This window comes from Protopterus annectens, chromosome 5.part1, assembly GCF_019279795.1.
Source record: "Protopterus annectens isolate FY-2018-M chromosome 5.part1, PAN1.0, whole genome shotgun sequence".
NCBI classification, from domain to species: domain Eukaryota; kingdom Metazoa; phylum Chordata; order Ceratodontiformes; family Protopteridae; genus Protopterus; species Protopterus annectens.
The window spans coordinates 705,967,094-705,993,957 of NC_056736.1; the positions used below are offsets into that span (position 1 = coordinate 705,967,094).

At 44.2% G+C, this 26,864-nt stretch overlaps 1 protein-coding gene across 9 annotated transcripts in view; it reads left to right on the plus strand.

Annotated features, from left to right (window-relative positions):
- Window positions 1–26,864, plus strand: part of SUPT20H (SPT20 homolog, SAGA complex component) — a 991,190-nt gene that overhangs the window by 904,639 nt on the left and 59,687 nt on the right. For all 9 annotated transcript variants that reach the window (XM_044073324.1, XM_044073326.1, XM_044073328.1 and 6 more), the window contains one exon: window positions 20,941–20,990. In XM_044073324.1, coding sequence (XP_043929259.1) covers window positions 20,941–20,990 — 50 coding nt within the window. The remainder of the gene's footprint in view (window positions 1–20,940; window positions 20,991–26,864) is intronic.

The window sequence follows — 26,864 nt, forward strand, 5'->3', positions numbered from 1 at the left end:
CTGTGGCTCACGTTCGCCTGGAGGAACGTTTTGAATCTGCTGAAATAGGTATAGTGGGTACTATTCAGAAGTTCAAGGTTTTCTGATACACCCCAACTTGAATACCTTTCACCTAACTGCCTGGACGATAAAAGTTTGATATGTTTTAGGCACCTTTAACTGCTGCTGGGAAATCCATATATGTGCAAGTGGAAACATTTTCTAGTTGATGCCAGTACAGGAATTGGGGTCCTCTTCTTGTTTCGCTTCCTCTGATTCTTGATTATTTGTCTTAGTTTACCCTCTGACTTATCTTATTCCTCTATCAAGATGAACTTGTTGACCATTTCGCTTGTCTGCCCTTTGATCCCCTCATTCTCATCAATACTCAAGCAACACCTCTTTGAAAAACTATTTAATTGTTAGTGCACCTAGGAAGCAGGTGGCTTCTCCTTGGGATCTAAGCTTTTTGTTTGAAAACCTTACTATTTTTTCCATTTAAACCAGCTCATCTGGCCGAATTGAGGTTCTTAACATGGAAGAGTGGTTTAGCCATTGCTCTAGCATCTGTTCAAAGAGTATCTGAGTTACAAGCCCTGATGGTCAATCAGCCCGGCCTCTTTTTTTTTTTTTTTTTTAACAAGGATGGGATGTCTTAAAAGACTAACCCTTTTATGCCTATGTCTTCCCTGAACCCAACAATAAGGGAAAACAGATTGCTAACACTTTAGATGTCCACAGACAGCTCAGACAAGACACGAGCCTTCAGGAAAACTGATCAACTGTTTGTCTGCTACAAAGGTAAGAGGAACAGTCAGTCATTGACAAACTAGGCTGTTCCCTGATTGTTGTCTCATGCTACTGTCTTTTGTTACACTCACCTTAGTAAGCCATTTCCAGCCATGGTTAGAGGCCATTCCTCAAAGGCTTTGTTTTCTTGGGTGACTTTCTGGAAAGGTGTGGACTCTAGAAATATTCTAGATGTTGCCACTTGGTCTTCTGTACATACTTTTGCAAAGCACTATAAACTGGATTCTTTTTCAGGGACCAGAATAGACTTTGCTAGGATCATTTTCCAGGGGTTCATTTGGTCTGTTTGTTGGCCTCCTTGTTTAGTTTTCTAAGCTGTGGTAATCTACAGACATTGCTTAGGCTACTGCAACAGTGAACTGTATGTTGAATGTAGTATAGTTTTGTAAGTAAACTTGGCATAATGGAACACGTTCTAATAAATCACTGTTGCAGTAGCCTCCCCTCCCTCTAGTTCCATTATTTTGGCTAATTTCCTTTTGTGTTGCCAGGGTGGGATGTATAGGCACCATTTGTATATTGTTTACAGTTGAACTCTTCCTTCAGATTTGTTTCCCTTCTTAGGCAGAAAATGATCTGAGGTAATTTGTTCTCCAGCTGTCTTTATATGGATCAAGCTCCTGACAGTTGGGATGTGTGGAAGGTGCCCTTACATTATGATAAGCTGGCTGGTCATGAGTGGTAGGACCCATATAACTTAGGCTGCTGCAACAGTGATCTGTTAGAGCATCTACTGTTATATTTACTGACACAAGTCTACTTTCTACAACAGGGTACTAATGTATGAGGAGAGCCTGGTATCAAGTCTGCATCTTCATGGCAGCATATTAAGCTGCTGTGAGGCACAGAATGAAGAAAAATATAAAATGGCTGCCATCTTGTTTATGCTCGCTAAATGTGCAAGTGTAAAAAAATAAGTGAATCAAAAGAAATCTGAAGCAGATAAATTGCCCATTTAGGAGGGCAAGATAAAGTAAAACAAATGCAATGAAGTTTTCTGTGTCTGTGAGGGAGAGGCAGAAGCAGAGGGTGTGCATGTTCCTCAACTTCTTTTGTTCCAGAATTCTGGACAGAGTCAACAATAATGGTGTGACAAAGACTGAAATCAGAAAAAAAAAAAAGCATGACCTTAATTCAGATAAAAAGTTAATAGAACAGGTTTTGCATCAACATGCTTTTTTTCTGACCAGTAAAACGTATAACCTTGTAGCTGGATTTATTCAGCAGCTGTAGACATTTTTCAAGGGACACAGTGAAAATATGGGACAGAATTAGAAAAAGTTGACAGTTATGTGGTGTGTGAATTGCTTTGCACCATATGTATTTTTTCATTCATTTGATCACAGTGAGACATCTTGCATATGTCTATAGCATATTGCGTGCTTGTGAGTGTGTGCACACATCTGAGTTTTGCATGTGTGTAAGAGACACTGTGCCTGTGCATCAATTTTGTGTGTGTTTGCGTATATTAAACTCACTGCAGTGTGTTTATCTATGTGTAGACATTAAATACTTGCATGTATATAATGTATCTTTAGCATGTAAAATATGATCAACAATGATTAAGTATACTACAGAATATTAAATATTTTTATACCAAAAATATTAAATATCTCTGTATTAATAAAACAAATTCAAACCAGTTTAACAACCCATTTAATAAGCATATTATACCATGACCCCCCATTAATATTCCAAAACGTGCACGCTGATTGGCCAGCGTGCACGTTGTAAATCGACTTATACTAATGGAAAAAGGTCCGGTCGCCTGGACTTTTTCCGTTAGTATAAGTCTTTTTTCAAACACTGTCTCGCTATGTTAAAGGAGTTTAACATAGCGAGACAGGTTTAAAAAAGCAACTGAGATCTCCGTTGCTTTTTTTAAAGCTGTCTCGCTATGTTAAACTCCTTTAACATAGCATTAATAGTAAAAGCAACGGAGATCTTGCTTTCTCCGTTGCCTTTTTTTTAAACCTGTCTCGCTATGTTAAATGGGTTTAACATAGCGAGACAGGTTTAAAAAAAGCAACGGAGATATCCGTTGCTTATTTTAAACCTGTCTCGCTATGTTAAACCCATTTAACATAGCGAAACAGTAAAAAGCAATGGAGATCTTGCTTTCTCCGTTGCTTTTGCCCACAGCTCTGATGTACTGCGTAGGCATACGCATGCGCAGTACATCGGAACTGCTGCAGAATACCAGACAGCTGCGGAAGGGCAGCAAGGAGGCATTATACAATGCTATTATTTAAGAAAAGTAATTATTTTTTTTCTTAAATACTGTCATTGTATAATAGCAATAACCCACTTCTGGCTGTGGGTAATGCTGGATTTACCCACGGTTGGCTTTGTATGGTCCCTTGGGCTTCGCCCTCAAGACCAAACCACGCCAACCGTGGGTAAATCCAGAATTACCCACACCTAGGCGTGGGTTATTGCTATAGTAATGCCCACCCTGGTGGGCATTATAGAGGAAATAGTGATTATTGCTTGCTTGATTTACCGTGTGAGTGGGCTTTTTTTGTGTTGCTTCCTAATGTTTTGTTTTGTTGCCAATAGTGAGGGAATGCATCTAACTGTGACGACCTGCCTGGCTCGTCTTGGCTCTGTTAACTCCCTGATCCTCCATCAAGTCCCCACATCTGGTTTGCAGCCATTTGTGGTCTGCAGCATGGTCCTTGACTCTGCATGTTTTTTTTCAGGTTGTTTTGTGAGATTCTTGCTAGGATTTCCCTTTCCCTTTTTTCTGGTGTTAAGCCTTTGAGTGTGTTTTAGACAGTTACGTTGGGTAGTGTGTTGTAGTTTTGTTAGGTTAGGTAGGTAGAACCCTTTCTGCATGGTACACTTCCCTCCCTTTTCTACTGTTGTAAAGAGCTCCTTTTTATGTATGAGTGGGGGGGGGGGGGGGTTGGAGTGTTTTATGGGCAAGGTTTAAAAAGTGCATCTCCTGTGGGTACAAGCTGCCCTGTCAGGCTGCACACCTCAAGTGCATTTATTGCCTGGGTATGGAGCATTTAGATTCCGGTTATTCTGTCTGCAAGAGCTTTTGCTCTTATTTCATTAGCAAGCACAAGGCTAAGCTCATCCGTAAGGAACTCTTGCCATCCAGTTCTTCTGCTGTATCTAAAGTCTTTCCCCTGCATCCCAAGACTGGGTCTGAGATACCTCGGCTGCAAGACTGCAGGTACTCCAGGAGGGAGTGCAACAGGTTTTAATTGGCTTCCACCTCAGGGACGGCTCCTTTGTTTTCCCAGGTCTGAAGGTCCCTCAGCTTTTGGCCTCCCTGGGTACTCTGGCACTGACTTCTGCTCAGACTTCTTGGAGCGGATTGTGTTTGGTGCTGAAAGCCTCTAGGAAAGCTTCTCCAGCCCTGAGCATACCCAGTTCTTTTCTGTTAAAAGGGGCACTTTCAGGCAGGGTAGCATCCCCCTTTTCATCTGGTACTCCTTACTCACTGGAGTCCTCATTATCGACACCCAGTCCCAAACTTTTCTGGTTTGGATTCGACATTCAGAGTATTCTTCATGTAGACCCTCAAAGCCATCCTCTGTGGCCTTGTCTGCCCAGTCGTTGAGGTCGCTGAGCAGTATCAAGCAGTCAGAATTGGAGCAGCTGATGCAGTCCTTTGTTTAGACACAGATGCCCTGTTACTCCATCAGGTACAACACAGACTCTGGGACCCTTGGCTACATCTTTTTATTTCTTCCCTCAACCTTTTGGATCCAGTGTCTTCGAGACTGGTGGAATTTCCATCCTCTGGATTGGATCCGAGAGCTTGGCAGTCTTTGGATCCGTCATGTTCCTTTGCAGCTTTGACCCAGACTTGCTCTGGGCCATGGTGTCAAGGCTGCAGTTTTGGAGTCTGGGTCAACTGTTTTGATCTCCAGATTGTCACTCTCTTTTGGAGCTTCGGCCTTAGATAGCTCGGCTCTGGTCTCAATATTGGGTCTGGGCAAAGTCCTTTTGGGTTGGGGGTTGTCTTCAGTGACTTCGAATTCTGGGACCCTCGGATCTGAGAGGTTTGTTTCAGTCTCCTGCTTTGATGTTGTAGAGAGGATGATCCTGGTTAGAGAAGGGTCGGATGCCTTTAGCCGGCACCCACTCACATTTTCCATCTGTTTCTCTATAAGTTTGCTGCTGGATAGCCTATGTCAACTGGCCTGCAGGCTGCCCACTTGGAGGAGTTTACCCCATTCTTCCCCTCTTCTCCAACTTTGTCAGAGTGGGAGATTTTGGGGATGAAAAAGTGTAAGAGGAAGCACTTGGATTCTCTGGAGGAATCCCTCATCTAGGATATTGATCTCAGAAGAAGAGGGCTCCCCTAGTCCCCACATGATGACACCTCTTTTGTCGATTTATTGGAGCTGCTTTGCCAGTGTGGGGGTTGGACCACTGGGGCCCCCCTCTCCAGAGGAGTCAGTTTTTCTTTAGGCCTTTGGAATAGGCCCATCCATGCCCTGGGTAGTTCCTTCTCCAGATGCCCTCATAGACCTGGTGTTCCAGAAGGGCATGGAAGGAGCCTAACACAGTAGAACCAATCCCTTGAAAAGCAGACAGAGTTCTTGCAACCCCCAAAGACAGGCCTCATTGAAACAAGGGTGCAGCTGTTAATGCTGTTGTGATGGCAGCAGCCGCCAAAAAGATTTCTGAAGAGAGCTTCTCATTTCACCCCCTCCCTCCCCAAACAGGGAGTCTTGGGTGCTGGATCGATTACAAAAGGGATCCTATGTCTTATCCACCTTTACTCTGAGGGCCGTTACTTATCGCACTTAACAAAGCTTCAGTCAGATCTTGTGTGAGAAGGGTCATAAACCCTCAAGACACGGCAGTCTCCATACACCCAGAAGAAACTGGAGACTCTCTTGTCCATCTTGCCTTCCATCAACAACTTTTCTAGAAGACTTATTTTGAACAAGGCTGATGGAGCATCTGGACAGGTAAGTTCTGGATTTGCATTGAACTGCCATGCCTGAATGTGGCTGAGTAACTGTGCAGACTGTTTCAAAAGTATCCTTCATCAGTGCCCCTTTTGACAGGTCCTCTATGTTTGGACCCATGGTTTTGATGAGGAGTTAACAAAATGGAAAAACACTGTCCACTACCCGAGTTTGATTTTCCACCCTGTCCCATCAGCGATCCTTCTCTAGGAATCAGAAAAGTGGATACGTGACTCTTTAGTAAGTCACATTTTTTACCCATGGTTGCTCCTCCTGAAGGTGGGGGTAGGGGGTTGTAATAGATGCTGCCTACAGGCAGAGGTGGTCCACAGAATCAGGGCTTTCGTGAGGATTTCTCTGGCAGGCCTTTTCAGCTATCCTGAATGGTTGCCTGACTGCTCGCCTGTGGAGGTAGTCAGGGTCATTTAGTTCTCCACCCAAAACTGGGGAGGCCATCACCTCAGACACCTGGTTTTTGAGAGTCATATCCAGAGCTTATATTATCCCTTTATAAAATTTCCAAAAGGTCTCCCAAAACATCTCTCTGATGTTCCACCCCATCAGAGACTTTTCCCAGTGGCAGAGATCCAAAAGCTGCTTGCAAACAGAGTCATCAGTGAAGTCTTACCAGATCAGAGAGGATCCAGGGTCTAGTCCAGATTCTTTTAGTGCCAAAAAAGACAAAGGACCTCAGAACAGTTTTGGACCTGAGCAAGCTGAAGTAGTTCATCAAAAAGACCAAGTTCCGGATGGTCATGGTGCAGTGCATATTGCCTATTTTGAAGGACAATTGGATATGCTTGATAGACTTCAGTGACACCTACAGTCACAAAGATCAGTGTTCTCGGAGGTTCCATTACTTCCTGCTGGGAGCCAACTAGTATCAGTTCAGGGCCTTGTCATTTGGTCTTACCACAGCCCCCAGGTGTTTACCCAAGTGCAGGGTGATGGTTACAGCCAGTTTGTGGCTGCAAGGATTCCAGGTCTTTCCGTACCTGGATGATTAGCCTCACTGCCCAAACAGAGGGATCATTGATCTCAGACAGGGATTCCTTGCTCTATCTATGCGAAAGTCCAGGCATCACAGTCAGTTACACCAAACTGAGCCTTCAGCCTGTGCAAGTCTTAGAGTTCATAATGTGTCTTTTGGACACAGTCCATCAGATTGCCAGGCTGTCATGCTCCAGAGTTTTCAGTCTTTGAGCTCAGGTCCTGTCAGTACTTGCAATTCCCAAACTTCTGGCTCGCGCACTTCTAAAGCTTTTGTGTCCTATGGCAGTGTCAATAGGAGTGGTCTCTCTGGCCGGATATTACATGTAGGCACTACAATGGACAGTGGCCATGCAGTGTTCACTCTTTATGCATCCTTTGGATTTTCTGTTACAATTGATAAGGGTGTCGCTATCAGATTCAGACTCTGTTAGCAGTACAAGGGAAACCATTTGTAATTCCTCCTCCTTTGGCCATGATCACCATGGATGCCTCTCTCTCCTGAGGTGGGTGAGTGAGTGAGAGGGGCATTTCAAGGGTCCGACTGTTCAAGGGTCCTGGTCATCTGCAGAGGCTCACATTTCACATCAACTTTCTGGAGATGAAAGCAATCCTCCTAGTGGTGCAAGCTTTGCAGGACATCCTCCCCAGAGGTGTGGCTGCAGTTCAAACAAACAGCATTTTGGTTGTATGGTCTTTAAATTTGGCAGTGTCTGCTCAGATTTTTCGGCATTGGGGCATTCTGTGCTTCACTGTTGCAGTCCATTACTCTTGGGTTATCCTGCTGGCAGGCTACCCGCAGTTGGCACAAATTCCAAAGTCTAGTGTGCCAGGGGTATAAAAGATGGCAGCCAACGCCATTTTCTTCAGTCTTTCTTGCCGCGCGGTGCCTGAAGCAAAAGCAGTTCGCAAGTGCCGGTCGGCCGACTCCTGAGATTTTCAAATCTGAATTTCAGATCCAAAGTCTTCATTAAAGCTAAGTACCCCATTGGGGAAACCTTTTTTCTTGCTCCAGACCGATGTCAGAAAAAGTTAACAATTGTATTTCTTGTGGGAAGCAAATACCTCATAAGGATTTTCACTCTTACTGTATTCCTTGCCTAGGCCCTGATCACAACATTGCTAGTTGTCGGTTTTGTGCTAGATTTAACCAATGCACTATCAAGCGTCAGTTTGATTTTGCATTTCATTACTTTGGCCGAAGATTTAACTATATAATGACGTCGGATCCGCCAACAACCACAGTTTACAAAAAACGCAAGGACAAGGAAAAGGGTAGGCATCCGAGGTCCAAAACAGACGACGAGGCCTCTTCTAGGCCAGTCGCCGGTTCTCAGTGAGGCGCTTTCGCAGCCCCTGGCGCCCGTTACCTCAGAGCCACAGGCCGCTTGCGACTCCCACGTGGAGCCGACTGGGCCTCTGGATACTCAAGGTATTGGACACTTGGAAATCATTCCCTCAGATGGGTCCGGAGCCGCTGAGCAGGCATCGGCTTCTAAGGGTGTCTTCAGACCTACACAACTATATATTAAGCCATCCTCAGCTTCAAAGACTAAAGCAACATTAAAGACAAAGAAACAAGTACAGCATTCTCCTACTCCGACCACCATGCCTAAAAAACAGATGCTCAAAATGGCCGAAGACCTAATTTCTTTGATCAGGGGTTCCCATCCCCCTCCTGAGGCCTAGGCAAGAGACAGAGTATGTTTCTTCTGATCAGGTTTCTATTTCCTCTGATTCCACTTCTGAACAAGATTACTCCATGCGTCCCTATGGATTCTGATGCTGAAGAATCCATTCCTTCAGCTTCTCCTCCTGAAGACTATTCTTATGGGGAAACCCTGCATACCATGAGGGAACATTTCCACTGGGAGAGCCAAGATTATTCTGAATCTAAGAAAAGGCTCAAGAGACTTTCTGCTACTTCCTCAGCACAGACCCCTTGCTATTCCACCTGTTCTAGACATTGTGGGCGATGTATTCTCAGAGTCCGGCCTGTCCCCAGACTCTCTACCCCCTCCACCTGCTAAGCCAGACAGATACTACAGGGTCCCGGATTCTCATAAATTCCTGTATAAAAACCCCGCTGCTGACCCAGAAACTATATCACAAGGTCCCAAGGGGATTAAAGCTTCCACTGCAAAAAAAACTATCCCCTCTGATAGGGATTCCAGGGCTCTAGACAGATGGGGGAAAAAGTCTACACTTCTGCTACCCTGGCTGTAAGGGCCTTAAATTGTCAGTTTCATATGCTTAAATATCAGCAATATTTAATGTCACTGCTTAAACAGAAAATGTTGACACATACTGAATGTTCAGAGAACAAGGAATTGCAGGATTTATTGCATGCAGCTGAACAAGTGGGAAAGTATACTTTGCAATGTGGTTATGATTCACTGGAGGCCTCCTGCAGGGCCGCTGTTACAGGTTCTGTTATTAGAAGGCATGCTTGGTTAAAGGAACAAAATCTGCCTGATCATGTTAAAGCAAAATTATTAGATGCACCATTACAGCATGATACTCTGTTTGGTACTAAAGCAGAAGAGGTGTTGAAGAAAATGGAGGATAAAACAAAATCCATGCAGACAGTCAAGGATTTCTTACAGGTACAGCCACCCAGATTTAGCAGAAACTTGCCTTCTAAAAATTGGTCCTTTCCAGTGTCAGACAGACCACAAAGAGGCAGATAACAGGCATCCCAGAGGCAGAGGTCAGACCCAAGGCTCATACAGGCCTAAACAATGGGGTGCTCCTACCCCCAAAAGCGGAGAAGACAAATCACAACCTTACAGGAAACAGTCCCAGTGACTTTCCTCTACCAGATCCAAGCACTTTTCTTTTGGCAGCCCCCTTGGGGGGGAACTAGCACTTTTTTCATCAAATTGGCAAAGGATTACCCAAGACAAATGGGTCCTGAACATGGTGTCCCAAGTCTACAGGTTCCATTTCCACACACTATCAAGGTCAAAAGGTATGCCACACCTGCCACACAGTCAATGGGCAGAGGCACAAAAACAAATTACAGCCCTCATGGACATGAGGGCCATTCAGCAAGTATCACAGCAAGAGCAGGGGCAAGGATTTTACTCCAGACTTTTCCTAGTACCCAGAAAGGACAAAACCTGGAGACCAATACTGGACCTGTCTATACCAAATACATTCCTGGAAGTTCCAAAATTCAAGATGTTGACTCTACAGCAGCTACTGCCCATGCTGGGCAAGAAGGCTTGGCTCGTAACTTTGGATCTAAAAGAGGCATACTTGCATGTCCCAATCAGACAATCTTGCAGAAGATACCTCAGATTCATAGCTGGCTCAATGCATTACCAATTCTCTGCACTGCCCTTTGGCTTATCTACTGCGCCCTGGGTCTTCACAAAATGCCTGGCACCAGTAATTGCGTTTTGCAGACAAAAAAGAATTCAAATATATCCCTACTTGGACGACTGCCTAATTCAAGCAGAGAACAAAGACATTCTTCTAAAGCATCTGGCGTTTGTAAAAAGATTACTAATTGGCCTAGGGTACACAATAAATGAAAAGAAATCAAAACTAGTGCCCTCTCAAGAGATAATATTCCTGAGTGCAAGCCTAAATACAACTGCCCAGATGGCTTATCTCATGCCAGACAAACAAAAGCAACTGGCTACTTACTTCAAGAATTTGGCAACAAAAACCCACTTATCTGCAAGGAAAATCCTGCAGGCCTTGGGTTTCATGGCATCCTGCATACTACTAATTCCATATGCCAGACTGCATATGAGGAAACTACAATGGTATCTAAAAAGTGTTTGGACTCGGCATTGCCACAGCTTGGAGACAGTAATTGCACTCATCCCGTGCCTGCAACTGGAGTTTCGATGGTGGGCAGAAGCCTGTCACCACAACAAGGGTCTGCCATTCAGTTTACCCACAGCCAGACAGATACTGACAACGGACACATCAGATTACTCCTGGGGAGCCCATATGGCAGGAAAATGTATTCAGGGCTCATGGCCTGCAAACCAGATGCATCTTCACATCAATCAAAAAGAGATGCTAGCTGTACAAAATGCCCTGACAGCTTTCAAGGACCTGCTTCATCCAGAACAACTACTGATAAAGACAGACAAAACTATGGTTATGTGGTACATAAGCAGGGAGGAACACATTCCTACCCCCTCTGCAGACGAGCAATGACCTTATGGGACACAGCATTGGCATTTCAAGTTCACCTGAAAGCACGATTCCTGCCAGGAAAAACAAATACTCTGGCAGACTAACTAAGCAGAAACCTCATGGATCCCCACGAATGGAAACTGGATCCACAAGTCTTCAGCATGATAATAAGGAAATGGTGATGCCCAGACATAGATCTATTTGCCTCCCCTCACAACTGCCAATTACAGAGATTTTGCACAAGGATTTATCACAAGCAAGCATGGAAAGTGGACGTCCTATCCTTCAGCTGGAAAAATCTAACAGTTTATGCTTTTTCCCCACTGCCTTTCCTTCCCAGGGTACTCCTAAAGGTCAGACGAGAGAAGCCAAACATGATACTGATTGCACCAGACTAGCCACACCAGCACTGGTAACCAATCCTAAAGAGCTTGTCTCAAGGTCCAGCATGGATACTGCCTCAAACTTCTCACTTGCTGACCCAACAAAACAATCGGATCTTGCACAGCCAGCTCAGGACCTTAAATCTGGCGGCATGGTGAATAATGTAGCCATTCAGAACACTCCTGTTTCAAAAGCTGTTATGGATGTTATCTTGGAGGCCAGGAGGCCCAGCACCAGAAAATCTTATGCAGAAAAATGGAAGAGATTCTGTGCTTGGAACCAGGAACAAGGCATTGACACGTGTACACCCAATATCCCTCAGATTTTACAATACTTAACTGAGATGCTAAACAAAGGCCTTTCTTTCTCATCTATTAAGATTCATGCCTCTGCCATTTCAGCCCACTACAATACGGAACCACCTATCTTTTCTCATCCTTTAATAAAGCAGTACCTCAGAAGGGCCAAAAACATTAGGCCTCCAAGGAGAGCACCAATTCCGACCTGGGACCTCAATTATATTTTGGAAAAACTCACACTGCCTCCTTTCGAGCCAGCATCAACAGCAGGTATAACATTTTTATCCTGGAAAACAGCTCTGCTCCTAGCAATAACCTCTGCAAGGTGAGTCTCGGAGTTACAAGCACTCATGGCTGTGGAACCTTTCATCATTTTTCATCCAGACAGGGTTTCTCTGAGGACAAACCCTACATTCATGCCTAAGGTGGTGTCCAGTATGGCCCTCAACCAAACCATTCACTTGCCCACCTTTTATCCTAATCCACAGAACATGGGTGAGTAAATTCTGCATTCATTGGACATACGCAGGCAGCTGTTCATCGTGTTACACTGCTGCAGTCATTACACTTGGGTTATCCTGCCATCAGGCAGTTCCCCAGTCGGCCTGAGTTCCAAAGTCTTGGTCCGACGACGGTTGCTGTCACCTCTTCCCTGACGTCAGTGCGGCAGGGGTATATAAGATGCAGCCGACGCCATTTTCTTCAGTTTTTCTTGACGTGCGTTGCCCGAAGCAGAAGCAGTTCGCAAGTGCCGGTCGGCCGACTCCTGTAATTTGCATTCCGAATCCAGAACCCAAGTCTTCTAAAAAAGCTAAGTACCCCGTTGGGGAAACTTTTTCTTGCCTCAGACCGATGTCAGTAAAAGTTAATAACTGTATTTCTTGTGGGAAGCAAATACCTCATAAGGATTTCCATTCCTATTGTATTCCATGCCTAGGCCCAGACCACGACGTCACTGGTTGTCGGTTTTGTGCTAGATTTAACAAGCGCACTATTAAACGTCGGTTTGAATTTGCCCATTATTTTGGCAGAAAATTCAATTACACCATGCCGTCGGAACTTCCGACGACCGGAATACATAAAAAGCGCAAGGACAAAGACAGGCATCCGAGGCCCAAAACTGACGACGAGGCCTCTTCTAGGCCGGTCGCCGGTTCTCCGCTTTTCAGCGAGGCGCCTATGCAGCCCCTGACGACTGCTTCCACCGAACCACAGACTGCCTCAGACTCCCTTGTGGAGCTGGCTGGGCCTTCGGACACACTAGGTATTCAGATTACCGAACTTAACCCTACAGAGGGAACCGAGGTAGCTGAGCAATCCACAGCTACAGAGGGTGTTTTCAGACCTGCCCATTTAACCATTAAACCCTCTGTTAAGTCTAAGCCCCCCCTTAAAAGCAAAGAAACAGACACAGCAATCTCCAGGACGGGCTACCATGCCTAAGAAACAAATGCTAAAAATGGCCTAAGACCTAATCACCCTGATCAGGGGGTCCCATCCCCCTCCTGATAAAAGGCCCAGACAAGATGCAGACTATGAATCGTCTGACCAGGTGTCCATTTCCTCAGCCTCATCCTCAGACATAAGATATTCCTTACCCCCCTTATGAGGATTCTGATGCTGAGGAATCAATTCCATCAGCCTCTCCGCCTGAGGACTATTCCTTTGGGGAGACCTTACATACCATGAGGGAACATTTCCACTGGGAAGGCCAGGATTTACTCAGAATCCAAGAAAAGGCTCAGAGACTTCCTTTTATTGCCTCAACACAGACCCCTTGCTATCCTGCTGGATGATGTGTACTCTGAATCCAGCTTAAACCCTGACTCCTTATCCCCCAGCCCCGGTTAAACCTGATAGATCTTATAGAGTCCCTGACTCTTCACAAATTTCTGTACAAAAGCCCTGTTGCTGACCCTGAAACTATTTCTCAGGGACCCAAAGGGATTAAGGCCTCATCAGCTAAAAACCCAGTTCCCTCTGACAGAGATTCCAGAGAATTGGACAGATAGGAAAAGAAAGTATATACGTCTGCAACTTTAGCAATGAGAGCCTTGAATTGCCAGTTTCACATGAAACAAAATATGCTTCCAGATTCAGATCCTCCTAATTTGAAAGAAATGCAGGATTTATTGCATGCAGCTGAACCAAGTGGGAAAACATAACTTGCAATGTGGCTTTGATTCCTTAGAGGTCTCCTGTAGTGCAGCAGTTACAGGCTCTGTCATTAGAAGGCATGCTTGGTTAAAAGAACATACGCTACCAGATCATGTTAAGGCCACATTATTGGATGCACCTTTGCAGCGGGATTTGTTGTTTGGAGTTAAGGCAAAGGAGGTATTAAAAAAGATGGAGGATAAGGCAAAATCTATGCAAACTGTGAAAGATTTCTTACATGTTCAGCCTGCTCGTTTTAGCAGAAATTGGCCAACAAAGAATTGGTCCTTTCCAGTCACAGACAGACCTCAAAGGGGCAGATATAGACGTCCAAGAGGTAGAGGTCAGACACAAGGCCCCTACAGACCTCGACAATGGGGTACACCAGGCCAGAAAGAAGGGGAAGACAGGCCTCAACCTTATAAAAAACAGCCTCAATGACTTTCCACTACAGCTGCCAACAGCTCTCTCTTGGCAGCCCCCTTAGGAGGAAAACTGGCACTTTTCTATCACAATTGGCATTGCATCACCAAAGACAAATGGGTTCTCAACATTATATCTCAAGGTTACAAGTTCCACTTTCACGCTCTGCCAAGGTTAAAAGGAATTCCAAATCTGCCACCAAATCAATGGGCAGAGGCTCAAAAACAAGAGCACTCATGGACATGAGAGCTATTCAAAAGGTACCACCACAAGAGCAAGGACGAGGATTTTACTCAAGACTTTTTCTGGTTCCCAGAAAGCACAAAGCCCGGAGACCCATTCTGGACCTTTCCTCACTGAACACTTATCTGGATGTTCCGAAATTCAAAATGTTGACACTACAGCAGCTTCTTCCCATGCTAGGCAAGAAAGCTTGGCTCGTGACTTTGGACCTCAAAGAGGCATACCTGCATGTCCCTATCAGACAAAACTGCAGAAGATACCTCAGATTCCTAGCTGGTTCAGTGCACTATCAATTCTCTGCACTTCCCTTTGGCTTATCTACTGTGCTCAGGGTCTTCACAAAGTGCCTGGAACTACAATGGTACCTAAAGAGTGTATGGTCTCAACACTGTCAAAGTTTGGAAACAAATTCCTTGCCTTCAACAGGAGTTTCGATGGTGGGCTCAAGCTTGTCACCTCAACAAGGGACAGCCTTTTACTCAACCCACCACCAGGCAAACACTGACAACAGATGCATCGGATTACGCCTGGGGAGCACACATAGCAGGAAAATGTATTCAGGGCGAGTGACCCACAGAGCAAAGACATCTCCACATCAATCAAAAAGAGATGCTAGCTGTACAAAATGCAATTATATCTTTCAAGGATCTGCTGCATCCAGGACAATTACTACTAAAGACAGACAACACCACAGTTATGTGGTACGTAAACAAGCAAGGGGGCACACACTCATACCCCCTCTGCAGACAAGCCATGACCTTGTGGAACACAGCTTTAAACTACCAAGTTCATCTGCAAGCACAATTCCTGCCAGGAGAGAAAAACACACTGGCAAACGACCTAAGCAGAAACATCATGGATCCCCACGAATGGGAATTGAACCCACAAATATTCAGAATGATAATACACAAATGGTGGATACCGGGCATAGATCTGTTTGCATCCCCAATGAACTGCCAATTACTGAAATTCTGCACAAGGAGCTACCATACACAAGCATGGAAAGTGGATGCCCTCTCATTCAGCTGGAAAAAAACTACAAGTATACGCCTTCCCTCCTTTACCTCTCCTTCCAAAGGTACTCATAAAAGCTAGGCAGGAGGAGCCAAAAATGATCTTGATTGCACCAGACTGGTCACGCCAGCACTGGTACCCAATCTTAAAAAACTTAGCACAAGAACCACTCTGGATTTTGCCTCAAATCCCACAGTTGTTGACACAGCACAACAATCAGATACTTCACAGCCAGCTAAAGACCTTAAATCTAGCTGCATGGAAAATTCCTTAGCCAAGCAAGCATTGCCTCTGTCCAAAGCTGTTATGGATGTCATTCTCAAGGCCAGAAGGCCTAGCACCAGGAAAGCCTACTCTGATAAATGGAAGAGATTCTGTGCCTGGAACCAAGTGCACAGCTTTGACCCTCTTGTCCCAAACATTCCTCAGATACTTCAATACTTAACTGAGATGCTGGACAAGGGCCTCTCCTTCTCATCTATCAAGATCCACGCCTCAGCCATTTCTGCTCATTACAACACGGATCCACCAATTTTTTCTAATCCTTTGCTCAAACAGTACCTCAGAGGGGCTATAAATATGAGACCACCCCGTAGAGCACCTACACCAACTTTGGACCTCAACTTTGTTTTGGAAAAATTAACTTTACCTCCTTTTGAGCCAGCTAACACAGCATAATTAAAATACATCTCTTGGAAGACTGCTCTGCTACTGGCAATAACATCAGCACGAAGAGTTTCAGAATTACAGGCACTAATGGCAGTGGAACCTTTCCTCATCTTCCACAAGACAGGGTGTCCTTAAGAACTAATCCTATATTCATGCCAAAGATGGTATCAAGTGTGGCTCTAAACCAAACTATTCACTTGCCAACCTTTTATCCAAAACCACAGAACAAAGGGGGAGACTACTACATTCTTTGGACATTCGCAGACAGTTACGCTTCTACTTGGACAAAACCAAAGCTTTCAGAAAATTAGAGCAATTACTGGTAGCATACGCTGCAGGAGCACAGGGAAAAGCCATTTCAAAGCAGACTATTTCAAAATGGATAGCACACTGTATACATTTCTGCTATACCCACCATGGGAAACCTGTACCTAGCAGCATTAGATCTCACTCCACCAGGGCAACAGCCACTTCAACTGCCTACCTCAGAGGAGTGCCTACCAAGGATATTTTGGAAGCAGCAATATGGAGTTTTGTGCATACCTTCACCAAACATTACCATTTGCCTTTATACTCCAAATCCAGAGCTGGCTTCGCCACTGCTGTGCTGCAGGGCCTTATAGCCACTCCTAATGCCTTATAGATCCAGCCTCCCTACCTCAGCTTTGGGATTCTACCCAAGTGTAATGACTGCAGCAGTGTAACACGAACATAGTACAGTTTTGTACCTACCATAAATGTAGATGTTTGAGTGTAAACACTGCTGCAGTCCAGGTTACCCTACCTCCTTCCCCTCTTACTTTCTGGTACGTACCTAGCTCATCTACCCTTTATTACCTAAGCGGAGTATTTGCTGCTAATTAAAAATGGTTGTTTGCTTTTCTTTTATATATTTTACTAGCAATTTGAATTGCCTACCTATTTGGGGGCACCTGACATCTGGGGCAAGAAAAACTGAAGAAAATGGCGTCGGCTGCATCTTATATACCCCTGGCGCACTTGACGTCAGGGAAGAGGCGACAGCAACCAACGCCGGACCAAGACTTTGGAACTCAGGCCGACTGGGGAACCGCCTGACGGCAGGATAACCCAAGTGTAATGACTGCAGCAGTGTTTACACTCGAACATCTACATTTATGGTAGGTACAAAACTGTACTTTACGATTCTACTTGGACAGAACTAAAACTTTCAGAAAGACTGAGCAACTTTTAGTGTCTTATGCTGCAGGATCACAAGGAAAGGCTATCTCAAAACAGACTATTTCTAAATGGATAGGCCATTGCATCTGTTTCTGCTATCTTCAACATGGCAAATCAGTGCCTAAGGGCATTAGGCCTCATTCCACCAGAGCAGCAGTCACTTCAGCAGCCTTCCTCAGAGGAGTACCAACCAAAGATATCTTAGAGGCTGCAACCTGGAGTTCAGTGCACACCTTCACAAAGCACTACCACCTACCACTTTACTCTAAGTCCAGGACAGGCTTTGCCACTGCAGTTCTGCAGGGCCTCATAGCCTCTCCTAATCCTATTTAGCCCAGCCACCCTTCCTCAGCTTTGGGATTCAACCCAAGAGTAATGACTGCAACAGTGAAACACGATGAACATAGTACAGTTGTGTACCTACCATAAATGTAGATGTTCAAGTGTATTCACTGTTGCAGTCCAGGTTACCCACCCACCATCCTCCTTTTCTTTGCTGGGACTTTTCTGCACTTCTCTATCCTATACAACCTATTTGGTGTATTTGCTTGTAGAGGAAGGACCTGTTATTATTGTGCATGCATTTTTATTGGCATATTTTTTCAGCCTTCCAATTTGGGGGCACCTGACATTTGGGGCAAGAAAAATTGAAGAAAATGGCGTCTCCTGCATCTTTTATACCCCTGGCGCACTGACGTCAGGGAAGAGGCGACAGCAGCCGACGCCGGACCTAGACTTTGGAATTCGTGCCGACTGCGGGTAGCCTGCCAGCAGGATAACCCAAGAGTAATGACTGCAACAGTGAATACACTACACTCAAACATCTACATTTATGGTAGGTACACAACTGTTCTTGTGTCCCCATCCTACACCAAGTGCAACAGCCGTTATGCCTTTGTTCTCCCTTGGGACAAGCACCAAGAGATGCTCTAAAATTTGCTTGGCCTCCAGGTCATCTTTATGCTTTATTCCCTAGTTCCCCTCATAGTGAAGTTTCTTCAGAAAGCAGCCCGTTGCAAAGCCCCTGTGATCTTCACTGACCCCTTTTGCCATCACCGGGTGTTGTTTTCCTTCCTGTGGCCTCTTCTGAAACACCCCGGTTGGGTGTTGGATCCCATTCCAGATCATCTCTCATCCAGCCTAGCTGGACCCCCCCCTCATCTGCAGTACCTAAAGTTGACTGCATGGTTCTACTCGTCCCCTTTATGGCCAGGAATCCCATGTTTTCACAGGAGGTGGTTCAGGTATTATCATCTTCTCAGAAGGAATCCACTAGAAACGTGTATACCAGTAAATTGAAGACCTTTATTTTTTGGACAGAGGCTCTGGGACCTGACCCCTTCTCAGCCCCCTTGGAGTCCGTTTTGGATTTCCTAATTGAGCTGTTTGGTTCAGACTCTAGTTTCTCTATTGTCAAGGTTCAGTTAACAGACATTTTGAATTTCATGTTTGCAGAGATATGTCCTTGACTTCTCTCAAATTTTCCAAAACCTTTCTAAAAGGTGCTTTTCTTCATCCTCCAGTATGGGATCAGTTGCCTCCTTGAAATCTGCCATTTATTGTTTAGATTTTGACTGGTCCCCCTTTTGAAACTTTAAGCCTCCTCTGATTTAAAGCTTTTTGTGTTGGAAATTTTTGTTTTTGGTGGTGATTACCTTGACCAGGAGGGTTTTAGAATTGCAAGCACTTTATTCTTCACCTTATTTAATTTTCCATAAGGACACTGTTTCTTTTGATACAAACCCTTCCGTTATGCATAAGATAGGTTCAGAGACTAACCTTCACAGGTCCGTTTATATTCCTCTGTTCTTTACCAATTTTTCCGACAAAGGTGAATACCTTCTGCATTGTTTGGACGTGCATAGGCAACAAGGATTTTATCTTGACTGTATGTAGTAATCCTTCAGAAAATCTAGCCAATCGTTTATTTCCTTCTCAAAATCCAGGCCATGGCTCACCTGTGTCTAAAGTACTTTATCCAGTTGGTTGTCAGATTGAATGTCATTTGCATATTTTCTGAGAGGCAGGTCTCTTTCATCAAAGCCTAGGAGCTGTTCAATTAGGGCTGGCTTCTTCTGCAGCATTTCTTTCAATATTACCCATGGATGATATCTGTGCTGCTGCTACTTGGTTGGGCCATCATACCTTTGTGACTTTCCAACTGTTGCATATGTCTGGTCAGGTACATGACAAAGGAAGGGTTATACTTGATGGTGGATCTAATAAGGGCTGAATAAAGTGGCACTATGACTTCCTTGGACCTGGATGCTATGCCCTTACTTATACATTGGACAATATACAGTGATTTTCTTATTACCATGACCACATGCTAGTCAAAGGCCAGATTACTGTCTCAATATGTTCCCAGATCCCTGACTACTGGGTTGATTTTTAGGGGTGTCTTATTGATTGAGTAGTAAGCCTGGGTGGCCATTTTCCCAAAAGACACAATAATGCATTGCTTGGCATTGAGTTTTAATCTTTAACTTTGGCACTAGTCATTTGTTCATGTTAAACTCTCTTGTAGGATGTTTGTGTAATAGGAGAAATCTGTGATCGCTACAAATTTGTAGTTATCTGCAAACTTGTCAGCCAAAGGGCCTTGACATTAGTCTTTACCTCCAAGAAGTAGATTCCAAATAGGAGCAGACCCAGCATGGAGCCCTGAAATACACCGCTGGTTTCCTCCCACATACATCTCGGAGAGGTATACTAGAGGAACTGTTAATCTTCCACAAATACAATAGAATGTGTGCGTGTGAGGGGAGGGGCATACATGTAGACCTATATGCATCTTGTGACAGCTTGTTATTCTATCCAAACTTCGTAGTGCCTGGTGCCTTTTGATTGATGGAATAGGCTGTGTTATAAGAATATTTACAGTGTGAATTATTTTGCTGTCAGATTTTTTTTGTAAGTTTGCAAAACAAAATCTATCTTTCTGAATGTTTAACAAATGTGCTTGTATTTTAAACAAAACAATGGATTGGGACTGCAAGTATAAGGGTTGTTTACACAAAAATACCAGCAAAATGAATGTGATTCCATTTGTAGATGCCATTTACCTTCGTGTAAACATACAGAACAGACAAGACATTGCATCAATGTCCAGGAATATTTTGAACTACTAAAAACATAACATGCACATGTGTATACATTTGCATGTGTGTATATATACACACAAAAGCAGACACACACATATAAGCAGACAAGTTTGTAGATAAATATAGATACACAAAGATAAAAAAGGAAAGCAGAATGATCTTGTGCAGCTGTAGCTTATTTGACAGATGCATACAGAGCTGCTGACTGCAGTAATTTCTCACTGCTGTGACCGGAGTTGTTACACAGCTGTTAGAAGCTCATCAGAGTTGTTACATATGCATTTACACATGTCCCAGGATGTGCAGTTAGCCATATGTCACACACATACCTGGATGTGCATTCAGCCATATGTCACACACATACCTGGATGTGCATTCAGCCATGTGTCAGTGTCACACACTTACCTAGAGGTGAAGTTAGCCTTGTATTATGATGAAGGTCATTACTAGTACATCCAAGGCTGGGACTGTAGGTGTTTTTGTTTGCCTTATAATTACTGAATCTGTTGGTGCAAAACAGATGAGAGTAAATGAGCAAATAACTATGGTCTTTTATATCTTTTTCCTTAACAGGTGGTACTTTTAATTTAAAAAATTCCTCAGGACTGCGACCTTTCCTTCCGGTAAGTGATGCGTTATATTCTGACTCAGTTTAGTGTGTTTTTATGTTAATTGTATTTTGAATGTTTATTAACATGGTGAAACCTTCAAACCTCCAAGCATATATGCGAGTGTGCATTTAGATAACAGATTCAGGAGCATCAGTCTGGTTAAGAACTTTGTCTTGCAGTAATGCAGGTGGTAGTAGTAGGAATCAAACATAGGTCAACAGGATGCCACTTTTCTGTAGCTCATTTCTGTAACCCACTGAGTTGTGATGCTAGCAGATTGGAGGTCAGCTGCCCAGTGATGCCACTGAGTATATAAGCTGAACTGTGTCCTGCCCCTCTATACCTGTCAAGAGCTGTATATTTAAAAGGACTGATCATTTTAATGCCCTTTCTATAGAAAATATAACATCTGTCCAATCTAGAGGCATGGCCTTTCCTCTAGAATTCTTTTCCATAGTCTGGGTCATATGAAGAGGGAGTTTGCTGAATGAAGGGTTTACTGAATGTCTGTTTTAGGAAGGTATTCACACTCATTTCTTTTGGATTCATTATGAATCTTCTTCTCTCATTTAATCAACATTATTCAAATCCAAAGCATCTGAAGCTTTGGGAGTTTGCTAGTTAAAACAGTGATGCTCCCAAGGTTGCAGATTCCCATGATACTCTTCTGTTCTAACCCTACTCTGCTCTACCCCTTCCCCTAATGCTACATATTACCTTACAAAAAAACTTTCCACTAACAGTACTACTACAGAAGGCGCTTACACTGCCTGTACACTAGTACACATCCATAACACTGCTATCTTTTTACTTAGTCCTTACTCTAACCTAAACCTGCAAACACTCGTGCACACATTCCCACCCCCATTAACATGAGTGCAGGTGCGCACACATGCATGCGCACATACATATGCGCATGCCACGCACACACACACCATAACCCAAAGCACATCCCTTATCCAAAATGGAGCAGTTGACATTCCTCCATTGAATAAACTCAGAGGTTAAAATGGAGCAGTTGACATTCCTCCATTGAATAAACTCCGAAGCTGACAAATAGTGCTTTTATGAAAAAAGACAGCAGTGTGCAGTCTTTCACAGTCAACCTTTAAAAGTGAACTGCTGTCATTTACTATCTGTATGTGCATCTATATGTTATAAACTGGTCACTCAGTCTACAAACAGAGCGGTGTCTACCATTGCTGATCATCATAAGCATCATTGCTACAGTAGCCTTGGCTATATTGGTTATATCCTCCTAATATTGTACATCCAGCCATCCTCCAAAGCTTCAGGGCACCTTCCACTCTCCCAAACCATTAGTCAGCTCAAGCTGAGCTGACTCAAAAGTCATGTTTGGGTTGGCAAGACCTTCAGAAATGTTCTGCTCCAGAAGAGCATTGTTCTTGCGGGCTGTCAAGGGTTGACAGTCCGATTGGAGTTAATTTTTTCTGATAGAAATTGTACTTTTTCTGTAAAATATTTATTTTAAAGCTAGAGTAAAGCATTTTTACTGACTGCCTTGTGACTTTTAGTTATTTTTAAGTGGGAGCGCCTTATTTTTAATGTTGTGGTGTAAGCTGTGCTGTTTTACTTTTGAGTGCTTGGTAGGTGTTCGTATTGTTTTTACTGGAGAAAATACCGCGTTACCATTTTCCTCTCTTACTGACTGCTGCTGTCAGGCTTCCCCACGAATCAGACATCATTTTCTGCTCAACCATGGAAACAACTTATTGGTTTCTCAGTTCTTCCTTCCGGCTACAAAAAGAAGAAACTTGCTGAAGAGCCTTTGCCACCACAGTAGGCTGTTAAAGTGCCTGAGCCTCAGATGCATGACTGTCTGTGACCATTTCTGGTTTCTTAGACCACTTATCCTGGCTCCCTCTAGTGCAGTCCCTTCAGCCACCATGGAAAGGGAATATATCCATCCTCTGCGGCTGTTGGAGTGATTTATGGGGCTTAGCACAGAGTTTAGTTCAGACTCTTGACCCTTCCAACACATTTGTTATTTGAGAAAGAGATTCTTCATTTTGTGAAGAGGTTCGAGGTTTTGAACTACAAAGTGATTGTGATGGGACAGATTTGCTGTATCCTCAGATTTCTGCTTCAAATTTTGAGGAGTGTGTGGATTTGGCCAGTCCCTTAGAAGGGTATTCTTTCTCTGAAACTATTTTACTAGTTGATGTTCTTCGTGTTTCACTGTTGCAGTGGGTTATCTGCATGCAGTTGCCCTCAGTTGGCCTGATTAACAAAGTTGTGGGTCCTGCGTCGGATGCTGTCCCTTCTTCCATGACGTCCGGTCATCAGGGGTATAAAGCATGCAGCCGACGCCATTACATCAGTCTTTCTTGCCATGCGGTGCCCGAAGCAGAAGCAGTTTGCAAGTGCCGGTCGGCCGACTCCAGAAATTTTCATTTTCGAGTTTCAGAACCGAAGTCTTCAACTAAAGCTAAGTACCCTATTGGGGAAACTTTCTTGCTCCTTACCGATGTCAGTAAAAGTTAATAATTGCATTACTTGTGGAAAGCAAATACCTCACAAAGATTTTTATTTGTACTGTATTCCTTGCCTGGGCCCTGACCAAGACGTACCTTGCAGTCAGTTTTGTGCATTATTTAATCAGCGCACTGTCCGTCGTCTGTATATTTTTGCCTCTAAATATTTCGGTTCTCAGTTTAATTATCCAGAAATGTCGTCGGTTAGCCATCCGACGTCCGGGATTACGAAAAAATGCAAAGATAAAGACAGAGACAGGCCGCCTAGGTCTAAAGCTGCCAGCGACACTTCTCCTAAGCCAGTCGCCAGTACTCAGTGAGGCGCTTTCGCAGCCCCTGATACCCGCAACTTCTGATTCGCAGGCCTCTACTGAGACCCATTCGTAGTCCGGTATGCCGCGAGATGCTTCAACTGTGGAACCTGCAGATGTCTCTACCTTGGAATGGTCCGGAGCCGCTGTGCAGGCACCGGCTTCTGAGGGTGTATTCAGGCCTACGGACTTGCATATTAAACTGACGCCTCCTTCTTCATTTAGGCCTAAATCTCGAACCATGCCTAAGAAACCAACGCCCAGGCCGCATGCTCAGACCTCTATGCCTAAAAAACAAATAAGAATGGCTGAAGATCTTATAACTTTAATCAGGGGAAGCCAACCTCCCCCTTCTAAGAGACCTAGGACTGAAGTTGTTTATGAATCTTCTGACCAGAATTCTGATTTTTCTGATTCTTCTGATGATGTGGATTTACCCTTATCCACTTATGAGGATTCTGATGCAGAGGACTCTATTCCCTCTGCTTCCCCTCCAGAGGATTTTTCTTTTGGTGAAACCTTACATTCTGTAAGGGAGCATTTCCACTGGGAAAGCCAGGATTTTTCTGATTCATAAAAGAGGCTTGGGGATTTCTTACTCTTGCCTCAGCATAGGCGTTTAGCTATACCTCCTGTACTAGACATTGTTGATGATGCCTTTTCGGAATCTAGTTTGGCCCCTGATTTTTTGCCTCCTGCTACCAGAAAACCTGACAGGTACTACAGGGTTCCTGATTCACACAACTTTCTTTTTAAAAATCCTATTGTGGATCCAGAGACCATTTCACAGGGACCCAAGGGCATTAAGGCTTCTACTGCTAAAAATCCTACCCCTTCTGATAGAGACTCCAGGGTGCTGGATAGATGGGGTGTAAAGGTTTACACTTCTGCGATCTTGGCCATTAGGGCTTTAAACTGCCAATTTCATATGTTAAAGTATCAACAACATGTTAATGGGTTGCTTAAACAGAAAATGATGTGATTCCTGACTGTGCTGAAAATAAAGAATTACAGGATTTAATGCATTCTGCTGAACAGGTTGGTAAACATACTTTGCAATGTGGATTTGATTCATTAGAGGCCTCTTGCAGGGCTGCTGTTACTGGGTCTGTGCTCAGAAGGCATGCTTGGCTTAAGGAGCAATCTTTGCCTGATCATGTTAAAGCTAAACTGTTGGGATGCTCCCTTAAATCAGGACTACCTGTTTGGCAACAAAGCTGAGGAAGTCCTTAAAAAGATGGAAGATAAAGCTGAATCTACGCAAACTGTTAAAGATTTCTTGCAAGTTCAGCCTCCTAGATTTAGTAGGCATTGGCCCTCTAAGAATTGGTCCTTTCCAGCCCCTTCCAGGTCTTCTCAAGCCAAACCCAGAAACAGCAGAAACCCCAGATTTCAGTCCCAGGAGACACACAAGACTATGCAGTGGGGGATTTCTGCACCCAAATCTGGGAGTAGTAAGAATCCCCCCTATGGAAAACTGCCTCAATGACGTGATTTTAAAACTTCCAAGCACTTCCCAGCTGAATGCTCCTTTAGCCGGAAAGATTGGTCTGCAGGCCAAAAACTGAGAACTCATTACCCAGGACAAATGGGTTTTAAATATAGTGTCCCAGGGATACAGATGTCACTTCCAAACATTACCAACACCAAGCTGGTGGCCAGATCTACCCCCAAATCAGTGGGCAAGAGGCCCAAAATCAAGTTCTCTCTCTTAAGCATGGGGACTATTCAGTTGGTACCAGAAGAGGAAAAGGGACAAGGTTTCTATTCAAGACTTTTCCTGGTACCCAGAAAAGGCAATACATGGCATCCTATCCTGGACCTTTCTACTCACTTTTCTGGTTGATTCCAAAATTCAAAATGCTGACTCTTCACCAGGTGCTTCCTATGCTAGGCAAAGATGCATGGTTGGCAACACTAGACTTAAAAGAAGCATACCTGCACATCCCTGTCAGGGAGTCTTGCAGAAGATACCTATGCTTCAAAGCAGGATGCACTATCAGTTCTCTGCACTGCCCTTTGGTTTATCTAGTGTGCCCAGGGTATTCACAAAGTGCCTAGCTCCAGTCATTGCATTTTGCAGGCAAATAAATATTCAAATATACCCACACCTGGACGATTGTCTAATTCAGGCAGAAAGCCAGGACATACTTTTGAATCATCTGGCCTTTGTTCAAAGGGTGCTGACTTGTCTGGGGTGCACCATAAATGAAAAGAAATCACACCTGGTAATCTGTCAAGTTATATTCCTGGGAGCAAGCTTGAATATAACTTCCCAGATGGCTTTCCTCACGCAAGAGATACAGATTTATTTGACAACCTACTTCAAACAAATGGCCACAAAAGCCCATCTATCTGCAAGGCAAATACTACAAGCATTGGGGTTCATGGCTTCCTGCATTTTTCTAATTCCATATGTAAGGCTGCATATGAGGAAACTACAATGGTATCTCAAAAGCCTGTGATGTCAACATTCACAGGATCTAGAAGCAATGATTCCTGTCATACCTTGCCCACGCCTAGAGTTCCTTTGGCTGGCAGAGGCCTGCCACAAAAACAGGGGACTACCATTCACACTACCCCCTGCCACCCAAACCTTAACAGACACATCAGACTATGCATGGGGGGCTCACCTGGCAGAGAAGTGCATTTAGGGCAAATGGAACCCAAGTCAAATGCACCTGCATATAAATCAAAAGGAAATGTTAGCTGCACAAAATGCTCTGACAGCCTTCAAGGACCGCATTCTTCCAGGACAACTAATGGTAAAGACTGACAACACCACTGTCATGGGGTACATAAACAAGCAGAGGGGTACACATTCTTACCCCTCTGCAGACTAGCCATGGCATTGTGGAACACAGCCTTGAGCTACCAAGTGAATCTACAAGCTCAGTTCCGGCCAGGAAAACTAAATACACTGGCAGACGGACTAAGCAGAAACCTCATGGACCCCACACAAGTGGTACTGGAACCAAAGATTTTCAACATGTTGACAAGCAAGTGGGGGAGCCCAGATATAGACCTGTTTGCCTCCCCCCAGTACCATCAGTTGGACACATTTTTGCACAAGGATTCCC